This window comes from Physeter macrocephalus, chromosome 6, assembly GCF_002837175.3.
Source record: "Physeter macrocephalus isolate SW-GA chromosome 6, ASM283717v5, whole genome shotgun sequence".
In the NCBI taxonomy this organism is placed as follows: domain Eukaryota; kingdom Metazoa; phylum Chordata; class Mammalia; order Artiodactyla; family Physeteridae; genus Physeter; species Physeter macrocephalus.
Genome location: NC_041219.1, coordinates 98,791,644 through 98,814,790, shown reverse-complemented (window position 1 = coordinate 98,814,790; position 23,147 = coordinate 98,791,644). Strand labels below are relative to the sequence as shown.

The 23,147-nt window shown below is 33.0% G+C and overlaps 1 protein-coding gene across 1 annotated transcript in view; it reads left to right on the top strand.

Annotated features, from left to right (window-relative positions):
- REDIC1 (regulator of DNA class I crossover intermediates 1) overlaps positions 1 to 23,147 on the top strand; it is an 85,053-nt gene that overhangs the window by 22,525 nt on the left and 39,381 nt on the right. Inside the window, 3 exon segments of the mRNA XM_007111357.1 lie at positions 9,291 to 9,799; positions 10,051 to 10,120; positions 11,546 to 11,606. Of these exon segments, the coding sequence (XP_007111419.1) occupies positions 9,291 to 9,799; positions 10,051 to 10,120; positions 11,546 to 11,606 (640 nt within the window).

Here is a 23,147-nt window from a genome sequence, read left to right as displayed (position 1 = left end):
AACTGATTTCTGTATGTTAATCTTGTATCCTACTACCTTGCTGAATTTATTTATCAATTCTAGTAGTTTTTGTATGGCATCTTTAGGGTTTTCTATATATAATATGTCATCTGCATATAATGACAATTTTACCTCTTCCCTACCAATTTGAATACCTTTTATTTCTTTTCCTTTTCTGATTGCTGTGGTTAGGACTTCCAATACTATGTTGAAGAGAAGTGATGAGCGTGGGCATCCTTGTCTTGTTCCACATTTTAGCTGGAAGGTTTTCAGCTTTTCACCATTGAGTATTATATTGGCTGTGGGTTTGTCATAAAAAAGCTTTTATTATGTTGTGATATGTTTCCTCTATACCCACTTTCATAAGGGTTTTTATCATTAATGGATGTTGAATTTTATCAGATGCTTTTTCTGAATCTATTGAGATGATCATGTGGTTTTTATCTTTTCTTTGGTTGATGTGGTGTATCACATTGATTAATTTGCATATGTTGAACCATCCTTGTGACCCTGGGATGAATCCAACTAGGTCATGGTGCATGGTCTTTTTTATGTGTTCTTGGATTTGGTTTGCTAATACTTTGTTGAAAATTTTTGCATCTATAGTCATCAAAGATATTGGCCTGTAATTTTCTTTTTACTAAAAAACCAATGGGTCAATGATGAAATCAAGGAAGAAATTTAAAAATGCCTTGAGGCAAATGACAATGAAAACACAACCAAACAAAATCTATGGGATGCAGTTCTTAAAGAGAAGTTCATAGCAGTACAGGTCTTCTTTAAGAAACAAGACAAATGTCAAATAAACAACCTAACCCACCACCTAAAAGAATTAGAAAAAGAACAAAACCTAAAGTTAGCAGAAGGAAGCAGATCATAAAAATCAGAGAGGAAATAAATAAAATAGAGATTAAAAACAATAGAAAAAATCAGTATAACCAAGAGTTGCTTCTTTGAAAGAGTAAACAAAATTGACAAACCTCTGGCCAGGCTCACGAAGAAAAGAGAGAAGACCCAAATGACGAAAATAAGAAATGAAAGGAGATGGGCTTCCCTGGTGGCGCAGTGGTTGAGAGTCCGCCTGCCGATGCAAGGGACATGGGTTTGTGCCCCGGTCCGGGAAGATCCCACATGCCGCGGAGTGGCTAGGCCAGTGAGCCGTGGCTGCTGAGCCTGAGCATCCGGAGCCTGTGCTTCGCAACGGGAGAGGCCACAACAGTGAGAGGCCCATGTACCACAAACACACACACAAAAAAGAAATGAAAGGAGAAATCATAATTAATACCACAGAAATACAAAAATCCATAAGAGATTACTATGAACAATTATATGCCAACAAATTTGACAACCCAGAAGAAATGGACAACTTTCTAGAAACATACAGCTTGCCAAGACTGAGTCAAGAAGAAATAGATAACTTGAACAGACCAATCACTAGAAATGAAATAGAATCTGTAATAAAAAAAAAACAAAAACAAGAAACAACTCCCTACAAACATAAGTCCAGGACTAGATGGCTTCAGAGGTGAATTCTACCAAACATACAAAGAAGAACTTGTACTGATCCTTCTCAAACTCTTCCAAAAGATTGAAGAGGAAAGAACACTCCAAAAGACATTCTATGAAGCCATCACCATCACTCTGATACCAAAACCAGACAAAGACACTACCAAAAAAGAAAATTACAGGCCAATATCTTTGCAATTATTTTGTTAATATTATTTTTGCATTATTCATTGCTAGTATATAGTTATACAATTTTGTATATTGAAATTGTATCCTTTGACCTTCCTGTATTATTAGTTCTACTAGTAGTTTTATGAGTTCTTTAGGATTTTCACCATATTGGATTATACTGGCTATAAATATAGATATTTTTACCTTTTGCCTTTCAATCTGAATGCCTTTTGCTTCTTTTTGTTGCCTGACTGCAGTGACTTGAACCTCTAATACAGTGCTGAATAGAAGTGGCAAGAGTGGTCGTGTTTACATTGTTCCGAGTCTTAGGGAAAAAGCATTTAGCCTTTCACTATTAAGAATGATATTAGCTTTAGGTTTTCTGTAGGTGCCGTTTGTCAGGTTGCCCTCTATTCCTAGTTTATTGAACGTTTTTATCATGGATTTTTGTCAAATACTCATTCTGTGTCCCTTGAGATTATCATGTAGTTTTTTCTTTATTCTATTAATATATATAATATATTACCTTATTTTCAAATGTTAAACCACCTTGCCTTCCTGTGATAAAGGCTGCTTAATTATGTTACATAACCCATTTCATAAAATGCTGGATTTATTTTGCGATTTTTTTAATGATTTTTACATCTATATTCATGAGAAATATTGGTCTGAATTTTTCTTTTCTTGTGATGTCTTTGTCTGGCTTTGGTAACAGAGTAATACTCCTGGCTTCATAGAACAAGTTGGAAAGCGTTTCCTCCTCTATTTAATGAAAGAATTTGTGGAGGATTGGTTATTTCTTCTTTAAGTATTTTTGCACCTGGGCTTTTCTTAGTGGGAAGACTTTTAACTAATAATTATTTTTATTTTTAGTTGTTATAGGTCTAATCAGATTTTAAAATTTCTTCTTGAGTACTTTGTGTTAATGTGTGTTTTTATAGGAATTCATCCATTTCATCTAAGTTGTACAATTTGTTTGCATAAAGTTGTTCATAGTATTCCCTTGAAGTCCTTTTAATTTCTATAAGGTAAGTGTTGATATCCTTGTTTAACCTGTTTAATTCCAGATCTGTGTCTTTTCTACTTTTTTTCTTGGTCAGTATAACTACAGATTTGCTCATTTTATTTGCTAAGTTTTGAGTTTCATCAATTTTCTCTATTTTTTTTTTCTATTCCATTGATTTCTGCCCTAATGTTTATGATTTTCTTTTTCTACTTACTTTGGATTTAGTTTGGCCTCCTTTTTTTTCTAGTTTCTTAAGGTGTAAGCTTAACTTATTGATTTGATATTTTTCTTCTCTTCTAATATAGACATTTAAATCTGTAAAGCAGTGCTTAGAGGTCAAACAATGATTATTTGGAGGTTGTGTTTAAACACCTTGAGCTAATAAGACTTCCTCCTGGGCATAAGACCTTACATTCAGCCAGGTATGAGTGGATACCTCACATTCAGCCAGGATGAGTGTTATTTTTCAAAGACATTTTGAAAAATGTCTTTGAGTGGCATTGTTTCCAACTAGAAGTTTGCTGTCATTCTTATCTTAATATCTGTGTATATATAATATATAATTTTCTCTGTTTTTAAGATTCTTTTATCATGGATTCTCTACCATAGATTTTTTATGGTGGATTTCTCTCCATTAGGATTAGGATGTTTGTTTTCTATTTCTTGTGTTTGGACTGTGTTGAGCGTCTTGGATCTGTGGACTTCTTATTGTTTTTACAAAATTTGGAAAAAGTTCAGTCATTAATTTTTCAAATATTTTTTACATATTTTTTCTGATTGCTCTCTCCTGTGTGTGCTCACAGCCTTATACATGTTTGCAGCTTTCCAGACCACAAGGGATGGCTGAGAGTTTATGAAAGCCTATTTGTTTTCTAGATCTCTCCATGAAATTTCTGGATCGTTTTTTGCTTTCTTCAAGTATTATAGCCTTAGGGAGCTACAATGTTAGCCTATCCTGATGGTCTGCCACCAAGATAGTGATCGATTTTGACAAATTCCCTGGGCATGGGGCTTCCCCATACCCATCTCCAAACTGCCTAGCCTTGGTAGTGCTACCAGCCATGGAGCTGGGGATGGAGGGAAGCAGCCCAAGGCTAAAACTCCACAGACTCCCACTCTTCCTACTAAGGTTTAGTAGTTTTACCTGCTTCTCAGTTTATTGTATACCTTTGGTCACTCCCCAGATTCTGAAATAGGTTTTTTTGCAAATGTTATTTGGTTCTGTTGTTACTTAGAGTGGGGAAGAATTTGCCAAGCTTCTCTATCAATTTCAGAGGTCCTGCTTCTCATTGATTAATTTTTTAAATGTTAAATCAGTCTTGTATTCCTGAGATAAACCCCACTTGGTCACAGCATGCTATCCTGGTTATGCATTCTTGGATTTGATTTGCTAAAATTTTGTTAGGAATTTTTGAAAGATATTTTTTTCTAGGTTTCTTTTTATTTTAATACCTTGGTCTGATTTTGATATCAGCCTAATGCCAGTGTCATAGAATGAGTTGGGAAGTAATCCCTCCTATGTAATTTTCTGAAAGTTTGTGTAGCTTTGGTATAATTTACTCCTTAAATGTCTGGTAGAGTTCATCACTGAGGAGTTCTTTTTGTGGGAATGTTTATTTTTTTACTATAAATTTAATTTCTTACTAGATACAGGCTAGTCAGATTATTTTTAGTGAGATTTGATAATTTGTATTGAACAAAAAAAGTATTCATTTAATCTGTTGTAGAATTTATTGACTTCAAGTTATTCATAATATCCCCTTACAATGCATTTAACATCTTTAATATCTGTAGTGATGTCTTTTCTCTCATTGATAACATCTTTCTTTTTTCTCCTGATTTTTCTGATTAGGGACTTACCAATTTCACTTATCTTCTAAACGAATTAACTTTCAGTTTCACATATTTCTTATTTTTCTAGTATTCATTTCAATGAATTCTGCTTTTATTTCCATTTGTCTATTTAATTTGGATTTAATTTACTCTTTTTTTTCTGTGTTTTTTAGGTGAAAGCTGAGGTCATTGATTTGAGACCATTTTTTCTTTTCTGTGTGTGTGTGTGTGTGTGTGTGTGTGTGTGTGTGTTTGTTTAGTGCTATCAATTTCCCATTAACCACTGCTTTTGCTGTATCCTACAAGCTTGATATGTTTTGTTTTAATTTTCATTCAGTTAAAAAAATTCTAATTTTCCTTTTGATTTCATTTACAATCCATGAATTATTTAGAAGTTTGTTGTTTGGTTCCTAGAAACCTCAAGACTTTTCTGTTATCTTTCTAAATTAATTATATGGTGGACAAGGAAGATACTTTATGTGATTTGAATCCTTTCAAATTTATTGAGATGTATTACTGTTAAGAATATGGTTTACATTTAATGTGACAATTGATATGGTTGGGTGTAAGTCTGTTCTCTTGCTATTTGTTTTTTATTTGTCCCATATAATTTTGTTCCCCTTCCCTCTTTTTCTGCCTTTTGAGTATTTTCTATGACTTAATTTACCCCTTTTGTTGGCTTATTAGATATAACTCTGTTTTTTGTTTTTCAGTGATTGCTTTAGATTTTATAGTATATAATTTAATTTATCATGGACTATCTTCAAGTTATATTATGCCAATCCAAATATAATATGAGACTTATAATGGTATGCTTCTATTTCCTTCTTTTAGCCTTTGTGTTGTTGTAGTCATACATTTTACTTATATATATGTTATAAATCCATTATTCTTTTTGTTTTAGAGAGAGTTAAAAATTAAGAAAACAATTTTTTATATTTAGTTCAAATTTATCATTTTTGGTGGTCTTCATTATTTTGTGCAGATCTGGATTTACCTCTGGTGACATTTTCCTTCTGTTTAAAAGACTTTCTTTAACGTTTTTTTATAGTATGGGTCTGCTGGTGATTAATTCATCTCTTGTATATTTTTAAGTCTTTATTCTCTTCTTTTTGAAAAATGTCTTTGAGTACCATTGCTTCCAACTAGAAGTTTGCTGTCATTCTTATCTTAATATCTCTGTATATATAATATACAATTTTCTCTGTTTTTAAGATTTTTCATCATGGGTTCTCTACCACAGATTTTCTACTGTGGATTTCTCTCCATTAGGATTAGGACGTTTGTTTCCTATTTCTTGTGTTTGGGCTGTGTTGAGCTTCTTGGATCTGTGGACTTATTATTTTTAAAAAATTTGGAAAAAATTCAGTCATTAATTTTTCAAATATTTTTTCTGATTCCTCTCCTCTCGTCTTTGGGATCCCAAATAATATGCAAAATAGTCCAACTGAAGTTTTGTAACAGTTTGCTAATTCTCTATTTATTTTCCATTTTTTTCCCTTTCCTTTCATTTTATATATATTGTTAGATCTTCAAATTCACTAATTGTATCTTCTTTGGTATCTAATACTGGTAAATTTATTCAGTGTATTTTTCATCTCTAGAAGTTTGATTTAACTTTTTATTTTCCTTGTATCTATTCAACATGCTCAATCTTTCCTTTAGCTTCTTGAATATAGGGAATATAGTTAGGATAACTCTTTTAATGTCTTTGTCTATAAATTATATCATTTTGTGTCATTTCTTAGTCTATTTCTAATAACTGATTTTCCTCCTCATTACAGATTTTAACTTTCTGCTTCTTTGCATTCTTGCGAATTTTGTTTAGATTCTATACATTGTGAACTATCTTTTTAGTTTCTGGAAATCTTGTATTCCTATAAATCATCTTAAGCTTTGTTCTGGGATACAGTTTAGTTACTTGGAAGTAGTATGATTTTACTGAGGGTTGCTTTAAACTTTGTTAAGCAGGACCAGATACACCTTCAGTCTGTGGTTTATTTGCCCTCTGCTGAGGCTATACTCTTCTGAGTCCTCTCCAATTTCCTTTGAATTACAAGGTTTTCCACTCTGGTTGATGAGAACACAAAATTTTCCCATCCTTGTGTGAGTTCCTGGAATTGTTCCATATTCTCATGGTGGGTGGTTCTTTTCCCAGCCTGGACTAATTGCTTCATATTTATGTGCTGGTCAGTACTTGTTAAAGATTTGAGAACTCTCTGAATATCTCTGGAGCTTCCTCTTTTTGAAACACCCTCCTTCATGGTACTCTGCCCTGTGAACTCTATTTTCTGTAGTCTCCCTGAACCCCCAGCCCTATTTCCTCAAGAAGGGTGATCTGTGGGCTCTGACTAGGTTTCCCCTCCAAGTATTCAAATATTCTGTGGCTTGGATACACTCTCAAGGTAGCAAGCTAGGAGCAGTTATAGGGTTCATTTGATTTGTTTTCTCTCCCTCAGGGATCATCATCCTGTTCTACCTGATGGCCCATGTCTGAAAATCATTGTCTCATGTATTTTGTCTAGTTTTTTAATTTGGTCAGTTGGGAGGATAAATCTGGTCCTTTTTACTTCATTTGGGTAGTCAGAAGACCTGAAATTCATATGCACCCAGCAATCAGACTGATATTTTCCAAGGCAGAAAGCAGTCGATTTCACTTTTGTACTTGGAACCTTTCAATGTTTCTTATTGCTCTTTTCAGAAATAAAGCTCTGCATGATTTTTGGCCCTTTTGTACCTTTTAAGCCTTAAGTCATAAGTTTTCTGTTACTGATTCTAATCTAGCTTTATTCCTCTTCTTTTCATTTCCCAAACATGCTGCAGACCTTGCATTTGTTATTATTCCATTCCCCAGGGTGTGCTTACTCCTTTCTTCACATGTCTAACCATTCTGTACTTTTAGCTTATTTATCACTTCCTTATTAGGGACTTTCCTGACCAAGCTATCTGAAACAGGACCTCCGACATGTTATTCCATTACGTGATTTTGTAGCATTTGTAAAGGCACTATAATTATCTTTATTTGTTTAATTCTTTATTTATTTTATTCATTGTACTTATTAATGGTTAATTATCTTATTTGTTTAATATATTTGTTCACTGGAATATAAGCTGCATTGTCTCCTTACCACATAGTAGGCATACATTAAATATCTGTTGAATACTCTTTATTGAGATAATAAATTTATCCCTATTTTGGTACATAATTTTCAAGAATTTTATATTTATCTATAGGAAAAATTAAATTGTTAAAGAAACTGGATGGATTTGTCTTAATAAGACTTTTAAATTTTTAGCATCATTTCTCTCTGTCATTTGTACAAGTAACAATTCTTCCCAACATTTTGTCCCCAACTCAAATGCCACCTGCCTGATTTTTCTCAATCAAAAGAATTTCTTCTTTCTATGTACTATAGTAACAATTTACTGTAGGATAGCACTTTTCACTTTCTAATTTTTTCTTGCCTCTTCTAGACTGTTTCTTGTGAGCAATGACTGTGCACTATACACTTCTGTATTGCCCACATCTTTTGAGTTAGTGATTATCCTGAGTCTGAATGCTTAAGATACCCTTTTAAAATGATGATTTACATTTTGTAGTATGCTTTCTAACTTACTAAGTGCTTTTAAATTTATTTTCTCATTTAGAGTAATAGAAATTTCTCTGGTGTTAATGGTGTATATTATTGCATACTATAGGTTATGCCTTTTGGTAATAACAGAGTAGCATTTTTCTGCCCAAAATACCAATAAGACCCATATTGAGAAATAATGTAGGATAATGATCTGTGTGCATTCATGGACAAAACATCTCTCTCTCCTTAATACCAAACTGAAATATTTTATCTCTCTGTCCCCAACACATGGCTCACTGCCTAGAACAGAGTAGGTGTATTTGCTCATTAAATATTTAATAAATTAATTACAAATAAAATTGGATCTCAATCAGAATTTCAGCAGTCTATGTTTCTTCTAAATTTCTTTGGTACCTCCAATCTCTGGAACAAAACCAACCCAAAGTAAATTTGTAGATAGTCAAAGGCAACAAAATTCATAATACCTTGATTTCTAATTACTTTCCAGATAACTTTGATTCTTTAATACAAGTTGGACATAACTTAGAATTATGATTTATAATAATTTATAATAATTATGCATTAGAAGGGAATTTTCAAGCTGTCTTGTCTAACATTTTCATCTAATCCATCTTATCTCTTGGCTTTATTACGTATGCATTTGTAGTTATATTGCTCTTCCTTGGGAACTTCAGAGATAGTTTGTTAGGTTGAGTTCCTTGTTAGGTTGAGAAATATCTGATTTAATGTTCTCATAACAATTTTATTTGACATTTTAACACTAAGGGTAATTATTTTTTCTGAACAGTCTTCAAAGTGTCTTTCTCTGGTTAAATGGAGTGGCATTTATGTACAGTGTTTGCTTAGGTAATTCTCTAGACGTTATTATGGAAGATACTATAGATTGGTCATATTTTGTTTTGTTAATAAAACAGTAAATTGAACCACATACTAGTTTTTCATGTTGCAGTACTAAACTAAGTGTAGATTATTTTTATATTCACTAAGGTATTAGAAGAGGATATTAGACAAATTTCCACCCAAAGCAGTATTATTTATTTAAATTTTAAAAATGTAAACATGGTCTACTTAAATGTTAGCAGCTACTCAATATGTTCTGTAAGAATTTAACTTCACGTGTTTCTAAATGAGAATGCTCTATGCTTTCCTTGCTAAATATGCTTTTATTTATCCTAAAGTCCAGAAAACAGAAATTTCCTTACTAGGAGACCTGCTATAGTTGTAGGTGAATATTGTGGAAGCATGGATGAAAGAAGACAGTCAGACTTCATTACTGAAAAAAATTCATTACAACATATTTGGGGAGAAAACAGAAAAAAATTTTCTAATGAAGATATGAACCAGCAAACCCCAAGCCTTCTATCAGATAATTGTGACTCTTTTATTAGTGAAAATATGATCAACTTATTAAACATAGATCAACAGAAGATGAAGAAAACCTTTGACAAGTGTGGTTATGACAGTGCAGTCATTAGTTCTGATAAAAACCATTTCACTGATTGATGCATTAGAAGTATTTTTACAGATCCAGAGTTGACTTCTAGTAATTCTACTTTTAATAAATCAAGTTTTCCAGAAAAGTGTCGACCAAACAAGAATTGTCAGAAAGAGTACAACAATAATGAAATAAAGAATTTTAGTACATTTTTTGAGAAGGATTGTTACCCAGCCAGCTCTGATAAAAAAGGTTGGTGTTATAGATGGAAAGTGTAATAATCTATTGGGGCTTTTTGTTTGTTTGTTTTCAGTTTTAATGAATATCCGTGTGGGGGGGTGTGTTTGGAGGAACATGAAATTAAAAATAGAATGACATTCTATTATATGACATTGTGGACCAGTGGCATCCCTCTATATGGGTCATGCTAATAAACTTCAAATTAAAAAATAGAAATTGTCTATGCTAAAGTTTTATTTCAATGCATACTTTTATTTTTAAAGGAAAATTTGAAAGTGATTACCAAGAGAAGACATCCCAGAAAAAAAACCAGAAATATTCAGTGAACCATATGTAAGTTTTTAGGTAAATTTGGGGAATGCAAATTGGGATCTAATATAATGCTTGTTTAAGGATTAAACTGGTACAAAGTGAGGTAGGCATAATGCTGACTGAGGGTGGGCAGACTGGCCTCAAAAATCAATTGTCAGACCTTGGTAATATCACCCTAGCTGAGAGTTTGGTCCTCATATTCACCAGTGCAAAAATATCTTCTTATCTGAATCATAGTGTTAATTAGATTTGAGAAAACTGACTTATGTGTTCAGGAAATTTATTTACCCACCAGAATGTCAATTTATTAATTTATAATAAGAAATAGAAAGGTGACATATATAGGAATGCTTACTGGCATAATTTTCTTACTGAATATTTTCTACCTTTTGGCAGCTTGCCATGGGAAGGTTGCTTGGTTAATATAGAATCAGAACAAGGGAGTAATGGAATTCAAATGTTAATGGCATAAACAAGCATATCAACAATTTATGGGACTGACATTATAGGAAATTAAAGAAAACTTGTAGTTTTAGAATATGCCTAATTTTCTCAGTAACAATTATGATTTAATCAGATCTTCGTAATTGAAAATCATGAATTAGAATAGATTTTTATTTTGGAAGTACTTTCTTATGGAAATATGTAAAATATCTATTAATACAAAGAATTATTAGTTGCCATTTTTATGGCATTGGCACAACAAATTAATTAAAAAATAGATTCACCACTTATTTAATAAAATCAACAACTTAGGTTCTTTGTTGTCAAACCTCCAAATATTCAGAAACTTATGAATGAAAAACAGGATGTTGAAACTTGAATTTTAAAACATATTTTTTGAAAGTGATTTAGAACATGGCTTCCAAACCTGTGTGAAGATCCTCATCACTTGAGGGGTTTTTTTTTCCTTATTTATTTATTTATTTATTTATTTATTTTTGGCTGCATTGGGTCTTCATTGCTGCACATGGGCTTTCTCTAGTTGCAGTGAGCAGGGGCTTCTCTTCATTGCAGTGCACAGGCTTCTCATTGTGGTGGCTTCTCTTGTTGCAGAGCATGGGCTCTAGGCATGAGGGCTTCAGTAGTTGTGGCTTGTGGTCTCTAAAGTGCAAGCTTAGTAGTTGTGGCACATGGGCTTAGTTGCTCTGTGGCATGTGGGATCTTCCTGGACCAGGGATCGAATCCATGTCCCCTGCATTGTCAGGTGGATTCTTAACCACTACACCACCAGGGAAGCCCAAGGGTGATTTTAAAATACAAAATATTAAGTTTGACCTACACAAAATAAATAAGCTCCTTAAGATAGAGCTTATGAATCCTTATCTTTTAAAAAAGTTCTCTTATAATTCTGATCTTTAACCAACTTTGGGAATCATAATTTAGAACAATAATTTTCAGAGGAAATAAAACACACTCTAATACTGTCTTATTTAAAACCCTTAGGGGTAATATCCCTTTGGAAGAATTGTGTTCTAAGCAATCATGGGACTTTGGAAGTGGTGAGGTAAAGTACATCTTACATTATCTTTCCAATTAAGCAAGTTGTATTATCATGTCTTATTTTAGTATTTGAAATATACTTTGATTTAAGGTTAGCTCTTTCTGAAAATTTTCTTTTTAGGGTAACTTTTTTTTAATATATTTTTTTTACTCTGGGGAAATTATAGCTTAGATTGAGAAATAAAATTAACATTTCAGAAACTGTAATGTGCCTTATTTTAGTCAAACCAATATAGATGCATTCAAAGTTCTTTCTATAAGTCCTATAAAATTTATTCCAAGATGAAATTTCTTTAGGTTTAATTGTGTTATAGGTGAAAATAGTTATATATTTAACAATACTAAAACATATATAAACATTGGTTACCTAAGTTGTAATCCCTGCTCATAATAAGGATGTATGATTCAGTCATTCAAAAAATAATACACATTCTTTTCAAGAGCACATGGGACATTCTCTAAGATAGGCCACATACTAGGACACGAAACAATAAACAGTTAAGGAATGAGCACAAAGACGTAAAATATAACATAAAAAAACCCCACAAAATGTAAGAGAAGGGAGTAAAAAATGTAGATATTTTAAAATGTGTTTGAAATTAAATGACTGTCAGTTTAAAACAAGTACAGTAAGTCCCCTACATACGAACCTTCAAGTTGAGAACTTTCAAAGATGTGAATATGCATTCACGTGTCCAATCACATAAATTAGTTCATGTGTCTGGCATACATTGTCACATGCATGCGTCTTCTAAAAGTGGTTGTGCTTTTGTGTACTTTACAGTACTGTATAGAGTATAGTAGTACAGTGTCTTTATTTCAAGCCCAGGATGTCTGGAAGCAAGCATAAAAGCAGTGGTGATGTAGCTGGTACTGCTAAGAAGCACCACGCAATAACAATAGAATTAGAAGCCCAGAGAAAGGATGAAGAGAGAAAAGAGGAAGAAGAAGTAACTGAAGAACCAAAGAGATTCACAATGCAGGAAATTTGGTAAGGGGATTTTCTTTATTTGAGGAGGCACTGTTAGTTTTTGAGGCACAGGACCCGAACTTAGTACATGAAAGTTGCAGCAGCCGTTCAGAATGCAATCCAGTGCTACTGTGTCATCTATGATGAGAAAAAAAGAGCTACTACCCCCCAGACATCACTGGATCTTTTGTTCAAGAGGGTAGATAGAATTGAATCCAGCAAGGAACCAGAATTTTGTCATCAATGTCAGGCATGTGTAAAATTGCAGCTTGCCCTCCACTCCTATGGCTGATCATCCTTCAGCTCTACCATCTCCCACCTCCTCTCCCTCCTCCAGTCAGTAATTCTTCTTGCCTGTTCACTAAATGCCAGCCCCTGTATGCCAGCTGTTGTACTGTACTACTGTACTTTTCAAGGTACTGTACTGTAAGATTAAAAATGTTTTCTTTACTTTTGTGTTTGTTTGCTTTTTATGTATTATTTGTGTGAAAAGTATTATAAACCTATTACAGTACAGTACTGTATAGCTGATTGTGTTAGTTGGGTACCCAGGCTAACTTTGTTGGACTTACAAACAAATTGGACTTCTGAACAAGCTCTCAGAACAGAACTCATTTGTATGTAGGGGACTTACTGTAGATATAATTATGGGTCAACATATGTGATCCTCATGGAAACCACAAGTCAAAAGCCTATAATAGCTACACAAAAAGCAAATAGCAAGGAAACCAAGGAATTACTAAAGAAACTCATGAAACCACAATGGTAGAAACAAAAAGAAAAAATGAACAGAGAACTACAGAAACAACTGGAAAACAAGTGATAAAGTGGCAATAAGTACATACCTATCAATAATTACTTTAAATGTCAGTGTTCGATCAAAAGACATAGGGTGGCTGATTGGGTAAAAACCAAGACCCTCAATATGCTGCTTACAGGAGACTCACTTTAGGGCAAAAGACATGTACAGAATAAAAGTGAGGGGATGGAAAATTATATTTCATGCAAATGGAAACAACAAGAAAGTGGGAGTAGCAATACTCATATCAGACAAAAGAGACTTCACAGCAAAGAATATAACAGAAGACAAAGAAGGGTATTATATAATGATAAAGGGATCAAACAAGAAGAGGATATTATACTTGTTAACATATTTGTACCCAAAACAGGAGCACCTAAATATATAAATCAAATACTAACACTTAAAGGAAGAAAGGGACAATAATATAATAATAGTAGGGGACTTTAACACCTAACTGACATCAATGGACAGATTATCCATACAGAAAATCAATAAAGGAAGAGTGGTCTTAAGGACACACTAGACCAGTTAAACTTAGTAGATATCTATGGGATAATACATCCAAAAACAACAGAATACACATTCCTTTCAATTGAACACAGAACATTCTCCAGGATAGATCACATACTAGACCACAAAACAAGCTTCAACAAATTTCAGAGGATAGAAATTGCATCAAGCATTTTTTTCAGAACACAACTGGATGAAACTAGAAATCAACTACAGAAAGAAATATGGGAAAAGAACAAACACGTGAAGACTAAATGACATGCTACTGAAAAACAAATGGATAAACAATGAAATCAAAGAGGAAATCAGAAAGTACCTTGAGACAAATAAAAAGGGAAACAAAACTTTTCAAAATACATGGGATGTTGCAAAGTCAGTTCTAAGAAGGAAGTTTATAGTGATACAGGATTTCCTCAGGAAACAAAAATCTCAAACAGCCTACCACCTAAAAGAATTAGAAAAAGAAAAACAGAGATCAAAGTCAGCAGAAGGAAGGAAATAATAAAGATCAGAGAGAAAATAGAGATTAAAAAAACAATGGAAAAGATCAATTAAACTAAGAGCTGTTTTTCTGAAAAGATAAACAAAATTGATGATCATTTAGCTGGGTTCACCAAGAAGAAAAGAGAGAAAACTGAAATAAACAAAACAAGAAATGAAACAGGAGAAATAAAAACTGATACCACAGAGATACAAAGAAATTATAAGAGAATTCTCTGAACAGTTATATGCCAACAAATTGGACAACCTCGAAGAAAGGACAAATTTCTAGAAACATACAGCCTGCCAAGACTGAGTCCAGAAGAAACACCTTTAACAGACCAATCACTAGGAGTGAAATAAAATCTGTAACTTGAAAAACCCCCTACAAATAAAAGTCCAAGGCAAGATGGCTTCACAGGGGAATTTTACCAAACATATTAAGAAGAACTAATACCTATCCTTCTCAAACTATTCCAAAAAATGGAAGAGTAGGTAACACTCCCAAATTCATTCTACAAGGCCACCATTACCCTGATACCAAAACCAGACAAAGACAGTACAAAAAAGAAAATTACAGGCCAAATATTTTTGATGAATATACATGGCAGAATCCTCAACACAACATTAGCAAGCCAAATCCAACAATATATAAAAAGGATCATACACCATAATCAAGTTGGATTCATTCCAGGTTCAAAAGGATGGTTCAACATTTGCAAATCAACCAATGTGGTATATCACATTAGCAAAAGGAAAGATAAAAAATCACATGATCTGCTCAATATATGCAGAAAAAGCATTTGATAAAATTCAACATCCATTCATGGTAAAAACTCTCATCAAAGTGGGTATAGAGGGAAAATATTTCAACATAATAAAGCCTATTTGTGGCAAACCTATGGTCAATGTCATACTCAATGGTGAAAAACTGAAAGCCATCTCACTAAATTCAGGAACAAGATAGGGATGTTCACTCTTGCTGCTTTGATGTACCATAGTACTGGAAGCCCTAGCCACAGAAATCAGACAAGAAAAAGAAATGAAAGTTATCCAAATTGGAAGGAAAGAGGTAAAATGGTCATTAGTTGCAGATGAAATGATACTTTATATAGAGAACCCTAAAGTCTCACACAAAAACTACTAGAACTAATGAATGCAGCAAGGTGGCAGGATACAAGAGAACATTTTTTAAAATCTCATTTAAAAATCACACCAAAAAGAATAAAATACCTAGGAATAAACTTAAGAAGATGAGAGACCTATACTCTGAAAGCTATAAAACATTGATGAAGGAAATTGAACATGATACAAAGAAATGGAAAGATATCACATTTGTGGCTTTGAAGAATTAATATTGTTAAAATGGCCATAGCACCCAAAGCAATCTACAGATTTCATGTAATCCCTATCAAACACTCATGACATTTTTCACAGGACTAGACCAGATAATCCTAAAATTTGTATGGAACCACAGAAGACCCTGAGTTGCCAAAGCAATCTTGAGAAAAATAACAAAGCCAGAGGAATTACCCTCTCAGACTTCAGGGAATACAACAAAACTGAAGTATTCAAAACAGCATGGTACTGGCACAAAAACAGACACATAGATAAATGGTGCATTTGTTATTATTCCATTCCCCAGGGTGTGCTTACTCCTTTCTTCACATGTCTAACCATTCTGTACTTTTAGCTTATTTATCACTTCCTTATTAGGGACTTTCCTGACCAAGCTATCTGAAACAGGACCTCCGACATGTTATTCCATTACGTGATTTTGTAGCATTTGTAAAGGCACTATAATTATCTTTATTTGTTTAATTCTTTATTTATTTTATTCATTGTACTTATTAATGGTTAATTATCTTATTTGTTTAATATATTTGTTCACTGGAATATAAGCTGCATTGTCTCCTTACCACATAGTAGGCATACATTAAATATCTGTTGAATACTCTTTATTGAGATAATAAATTTATCCCTATTTTGGTACATAATTTTCAAGAATTTTATATTTATCTATAGGAAAAATTAAATTGTTAAAGAAACTGGATGGATTTGTCTTAATAAGACTTTTAAATTTTTAGCATCATTTCTCTCTGTCATTTGTACAAGTAACAATTCTTCCCAACATTTTGTCCCCAACTCAAATGCCACCTGCCTGATTTTTCTCAATCAAAAGAATTTCTTCTTTCTATGTACTATAGTAACAATTTACTGTAGGATAGCACTTTTCACTTTCTAATTTTTTCTTGCCTCTTCTAGACTGTTTCTTGTGAGCAATGACTGTGCACTATACACTTCTGTATTGCCCACATCTTTTGAGTTAGTGATTATCCTGAGTCTGAATGCTTAAGATACCCTTTTAAAATGATGATTTACATTTTGTAGTATGCTTTCTAACTTACTAAGTGCTTTTAAATTTATTTTCTCATTTAGAGTAATAGAAATTTCTCTGGTGTTAATGGTGTATATTATTGCATACTATAGGTTATGCCTTTTGGTAATAACAGAGTAGCATTTTTCTGCCCAAAATACCAATAAGACCCATATTGAGAAATAATGTAGGATAATGATCTGTGTGCATTCATGGACAAAACATCTCTCTCTCCTTAATACCAAACTGAAATATTTTATCTCTCTGTCCCCAACACATGGCTCACTGCCTAGAACAGAGTAGGTGTATTTGCTCATTAAATATTTAATAAATTAATTACAAATAAAATTGGATCTCAATCAGAATTTCAGCAGTCTATGTTTCTTCTAAATTTCTTTGGTACCTCCAATCTCTGGAACAAAACCAACCCAAAGTAAATTTGTAGATAGTCAAAGGCAACAAAATTCATAATACCTTGATTTCTAATTACTTTCCAGATAACTTTGATTCTTTAATACAAGTTGGACATAACTTAGAATTATGATTTATAATAATTTATAATAATTATGCATTAGAAGGGAATTTTCAAGCTGTCTTGTCTAACATTTTCATCTAATCCATCTTATCTCTTGGCTTTATTACGTATGCATTTGTAGTTATATTGCTCTTCCTTGGGAACTTCAGAGATAGTTTGTTAGGTTGAGTTCCTTGTTAGGTTGAGAAATATCTGATTTAATGTTCTCATAACAATTTTATTTGACATTTTAACACTAAGGGTAATTATTTTTTCTGAACAGTCTTCAAAGTGTCTTTCTCTGGTTAAATGGAGTGGCATTTATGTACAGTGTTTGCTTAGGTAATTCTCTAGACGTTATTATGGAAGATACTATAGATTGGTCATATTTTGTTTTGTTAATAAAACAGTAAATTGAACCACATACTAGTTTTTCATGTTGCAGTACTAAACTAAGTGTAGATTATTTTTATATTCACTAAGGTATTAGAAGAGGATATTAGACAAATTTCCACCCAAAGCAGTATTATTTATTTAAATTTTAAAAATGTAAACATGGTCTACTTAAATGTTAGCAGCTACTCAATATGTTCTGTAAGAATTTAACTTCACGTGTTTCTAAATGAGAATGCTCTATGCTTTCCTTGCTAAATATGCTTTTATTTATCCTAAAGTCCAGAAAACAGAAATTTCCTTACTAGGAGACCTGCTATAGTTGTAGGTGAATATTGTGGAAGCATGGATGAAAGAAGACAGTCAGACTTCATTACTGAAAAAAATTCATTACAACATATTTGGGGAGAAAACAGAAAAAAATTTTCTAATGAAGATATGAACCAGCAAACCCCAAGCCTTCTATCAGATAATTGTGACTCTTTTATTAGTGAAAATATGATCAACTTATTAAACATAGATCAACAGAAGATGAAGAAAACCTTTGACAAGTGTGGTTATGACAGTGCAGTCATTAGTTCTGATAAAAACCATTTCACTGATTGATGCATTAGAAGTATTTTTACAGATCCAGAGTTGACTTCTAGTAATTCTACTTTTAATAAATCAAGTTTTCCAGAAAAGTGTCGACCAAACAAGAATTGTCAGAAAGAGTACAACAATAATGAAATAAAGAATTTTAGTACATTTTTTGAGAAGGATTGTTACCCAGCCAGCTCTGATAAAAAAGGTTGGTGTTATAGATGGAAAGTGTAATAATCTATTGGGGCTTTTTGTTTGTTTGTTTTCAGTTTTAATGAATATCCGTGTGGGGGGGTGTGTTTGGAGGAACATGAAATTAAAAATAGAATGACATTCTATTATATGACATTGTGGACCAGTGGCATCCCTCTATATGGGTCATGCTAATAAACTTCAAATTAAAAAATAGAAATTGTCTATGCTAAAGTTTTATTTCAATGCATACTTTTATTTTTAAAGGAAAATTTGAAAGTGATTACCAAGAGAAGACATCCCAGAAAAAAAACCAGAAATATTCAGTGAACCATATGTAAGTTTTTAGGTAAATTTGGGGAATGCAAATTGGGATCTAATATAATGCTTGTTTAAGGATTAAACTGGTACAAAGTGAGGTAGGCATAATGCTGACTGAGGGTGGGCAGACTGGCCTCAAAAATCAATTGTCAGACCTTGGTAATATCACCCTAGCTGAGAGTTTGGTCCTCATATTCACCAGTGCAAAAATATCTTCTTATCTGAATCATAGTGTTAATTAGATTTGAGAAAACTGACTTATGTGTTCAGGAAATTTATTTACCCACCAGAATGTCAATTTATTAATTTATAATAAGAAATAGAAAGGTGACATATATAGGAATGCTTACTGGCATAATTTTCTTACTGAATATTTTCTACCTTTTGGCAGCTTGCCATGGGAAGGTTGCTTGGTTAATATAGAATCAGAACAAGGGAGTAATGGAATTCAAATGTTAATGGCATAAACAAGCATATCAACAATTTATGGGACTGACATTATAGGAAATTAAAGAAAACTTGTAGTTTTAGAATATGCCTAATTTTCTCAGTAACAATTATGATTTAATCAGATCTTCGTAATTGAAAATCATGAATTAGAATAGATTTTTATTTTGGAAGTACTTTCTTATGGAAATATGTAAAATATCTATTAATACAAAGAATTATTAGTTGCCATTTTTATGGCATTGGCACAACAAATTAATTAAAAAATAGATTCACCACTTATTTAATAAAATCAACAACTTAGGTTCTTTGTTGTCAAACCTCCAAATATTCAGAAACTTATGAATGAAAAACAGGATGTTGAAACTTGAATTTTAAAACATATTTTTTGAAAGTGATTTAGAACATGGCTTCCAAACCTGTGTGAAGATCCTCATCACTTGAGGGGTTTTTTTTTCCTTATTTATTTATTTATTTATTTATTTATTTTTGGCTGCATTGGGTCTTCATTGCTGCACATGGGCTTTCTCTAGTTGCAGTGAGCAGGGGCTTCTCTTCATTGCAGTGCACAGGCTTCTCATTGTGGTGGCTTCTCTTGTTGCAGAGCATGGGCTCTAGGCATGAGGGCTTCAGTAGTTGTGGCTTGTGGTCTCTAAAGTGCAAGCTTAGTAGTTGTGGCACATGGGCTTAGTTGCTCTGTGGCATGTGGGATCTTCCTGGACCAGGGATCGAATCCATGTCCCCTGCATTGTCAGGTGGATTCTTAACCACTACACCACCAGGGAAGCCCAAGGGTGATTTTAAAATACAAAATATTAAGTTTGACCTACACAAAATAAATAAGCTCCTTAAGATAGAGCTTATGAATCCTTATCTTTTAAAAAAGTTCTCTTATAATTCTGATCTTTAACCAACTTTGGGAATCATAATTTAGAACAATAATTTTCAGAGGAAATAAAACACACTCTAATACTGTCTTATTTAAAACCCTTAGGGGTAATATCCCTTTGGAAGAATTGTGTTCTAAGCAATCATGGGACTTTGGAAGTGGTGAGGTAAAGTACATCTTACATTATCTTTCCAATTAAGCAAGTTGTATTATCATGTCTTATTTTAGTATTTGAAATATACTTTGATTTAAGGTTAGCTCTTTCTGAAAATTTTCTTTTTAGGGTAACTTTTTTTTAATATATTTTTTTTACTCTGGGGAAATTATAGCTTAGATTGAGAAATAAAATTAACATTTCAGAAACTGTAATGTGCCTTATTTTAGTCAAACCAATATAGATGCATTCAAAGTTCTTTCTATAAGTCCTATAAAATTTATTCCAAGATGAAATTTCTTTAGGTTTAATTGTGTTATAGGTGAAAATAGTTATATATTTAACAATACTAAAACATATATAAACATTGGTTACCTAAGTTGTAATCCCTGCTCATAATAAGGATGTATGATTCAGTCATTCAAAAAATAATACACATTCTTTTCAAGAGCACATGGGACATTCTCTAGGATAGGCCACATACTAGGACACGAAACAATAAACAGTTAAGGAATGAGCACAAAGACGTAAAATATAACATAAAAAAACCCCACAAAATGTAAGAGAAGGGAGTAAAAAATGTAGATATTTTAAAATGTGTTTGAAATTAAATGACTGTCAGTTTAAAACAAGTACAGTAAGTCCCCTACATACGAACCTTCAAGTTGAGAACTTTCAAAGATGTGAATATGCATTCACGTGTCCAATCACATAAATTAGTTCATGTGTCTGGCATACATTGTCACATGCATGCGTCTTCTAAAAGTGGTTGTGCTTTTGTGTACTTTACAGTACTGTATAGAGTATAGTAGTACAGTGTCTTTATTTCAAGCCCAGGATGTCTGGAAGCAAGCATAAAAGCAGTGGTGATGTAGCTGGTACTGCTAAGAAGCACCACGCAATAACAATAGAATTAGAAGCCCAGAGAAAGGATGAAGAGAGAAAAGAGGAAGAAGAAGTAACTGAAGAACCAAAGAGATTCACAATGCAGGAAATTTGGTAAGGGGATTTTCTTTATTTGAGGAGGCACTGTTAGTTTTTGAGGCACAGGACCCGAACTTAGTACATGAAAGTTGCAGCAGCCGTTCAGAATGCAATCCAGTGCTACTGTGTCATCTATGATGAGAAAAAAAGAGCTACTACCCCCCAGACATCACTGGATCTTTTGTTCAAGAGGGTAGATAGAATTGAATCCAGCAAGGAACCAGAATTTTGTCATCAATGTCAGGCATGTGTAAAATTGCAGCTTGCCCTCCACTCCTATGGCTGATCATCCTTCAGCTCTACCATCTCCCACCTCCTCTCCCTCCTCCAGTCAGTAATTCTTCTTGCCTGTTCACTAAATGCCAGCCCCTGTATGCCAGCTGTTGTACTGTACTACTGTACTTTTCAAGGTACTGTACTGTAAGATTAAAAATGTTTTCTTTACTTTTGTGTTTGTTTGCTTTTTATGTATTATTTGTGTGAAAAGTATTATAAACCTATTACAGTACAGTACTGTATAGCTGATTGTGTTAGTTGGGTACCCAGGCTAACTTTGTTGGACTTACAAACAAATTGGACTTCTGAACAAGCTCTCAGAACAGAACTCATTTGTATGTAGGGGACTTACTGTAGATATAATTATGGGTCAACATATGTGATCCTCATGGAAACCACAAGTCAAAAGCCTATAATAGCTACACAAAAAGCAAATAGCAAGGAAACCAAGGAATTACTAAAGAAACTCATGAAACCACAATGGTAGAAACAAAAAGAAAAAATGAACAGAGAACTACAGAAACAACTGGAAAACAAGTGATAAAGTGGCAATAAGTACATACCTATCAATAATTACTTTAAATGTCAGTGTTCGATCAAAAGACATAGGGTGGCTGATTGGGTAAAAACCAAGACCCTCAATATGCTGCTTACAGGAGACTCACTTTAGGGCAAAAGACATGTACAGAATAAAAGTGAGGGGATGGAAAATTATATTTCATGCAAATGGAAACAACAAGAAAGTGGGAGTAGCAATACTCATATCAGACAAAAGAGACTTCACAGCAAAGAATATAACAGAAGACAAAGAAGGGTATTATATAATGATAAAGGGATCAAACAAGAAGAGGATATTATACTTGTTAACATATTTGTACCCAAAACAGGAGCACCTAAATATATAAATCAAATACTAACACTTAAAGGAAGAAAGGGACAATAATATAATAATAGTAGGGGACTTTAACACCTAACTGACATCAATGGACAGATTATCCATACAGAAAATCAATAAAGGAAGAGTGGTCTTAAGGACACACTAGACCAGTTAAACTTAGTAGATATCTATGGGATAATACATCCAAAAACAACAGAATACACATTCCTTTCAATTGAACACAGAACATTCTCCAGGATAGATCACATACTAGACCACAAAACAAGCTTCAACAAATTTCAGAGGATAGAAATTGCATCAAGCATTTTTTTCAGAACACAACTGGATGAAACTAGAAATCAACTACAGAAAGAAATATGGGAAAAGAACAAACACGTGAAGACTAAATGACATGCTACTGAAAAACAAATGGATAAACAATGAAATCAAAGAGGAAATCAGAAAGTACCTTGAGACAAATAAAAAGGGAAACAAAACTTTTCAAAATACATGGGATGTTGCAAAGTCAGTTCTAAGAAGGAAGTTTATAGTGATACAGGATTTCCTCAGGAAACAAAAATCTCAAACAGCCTACCACCTAAAAGAATTAGAAAAAGAAAAACAGAGATCAAAGTCAGCAGAAGGAAGGAAATAATAAAGATCAGAGAGAAAATAGAGATTAAAAAAACAATGGAAAAGATCAATTAAACTAAGAGCTGTTTTTCTGAAAAGATAAACAAAATTGATGATCATTTAGCTGGGTTCACCAAGAAGAAA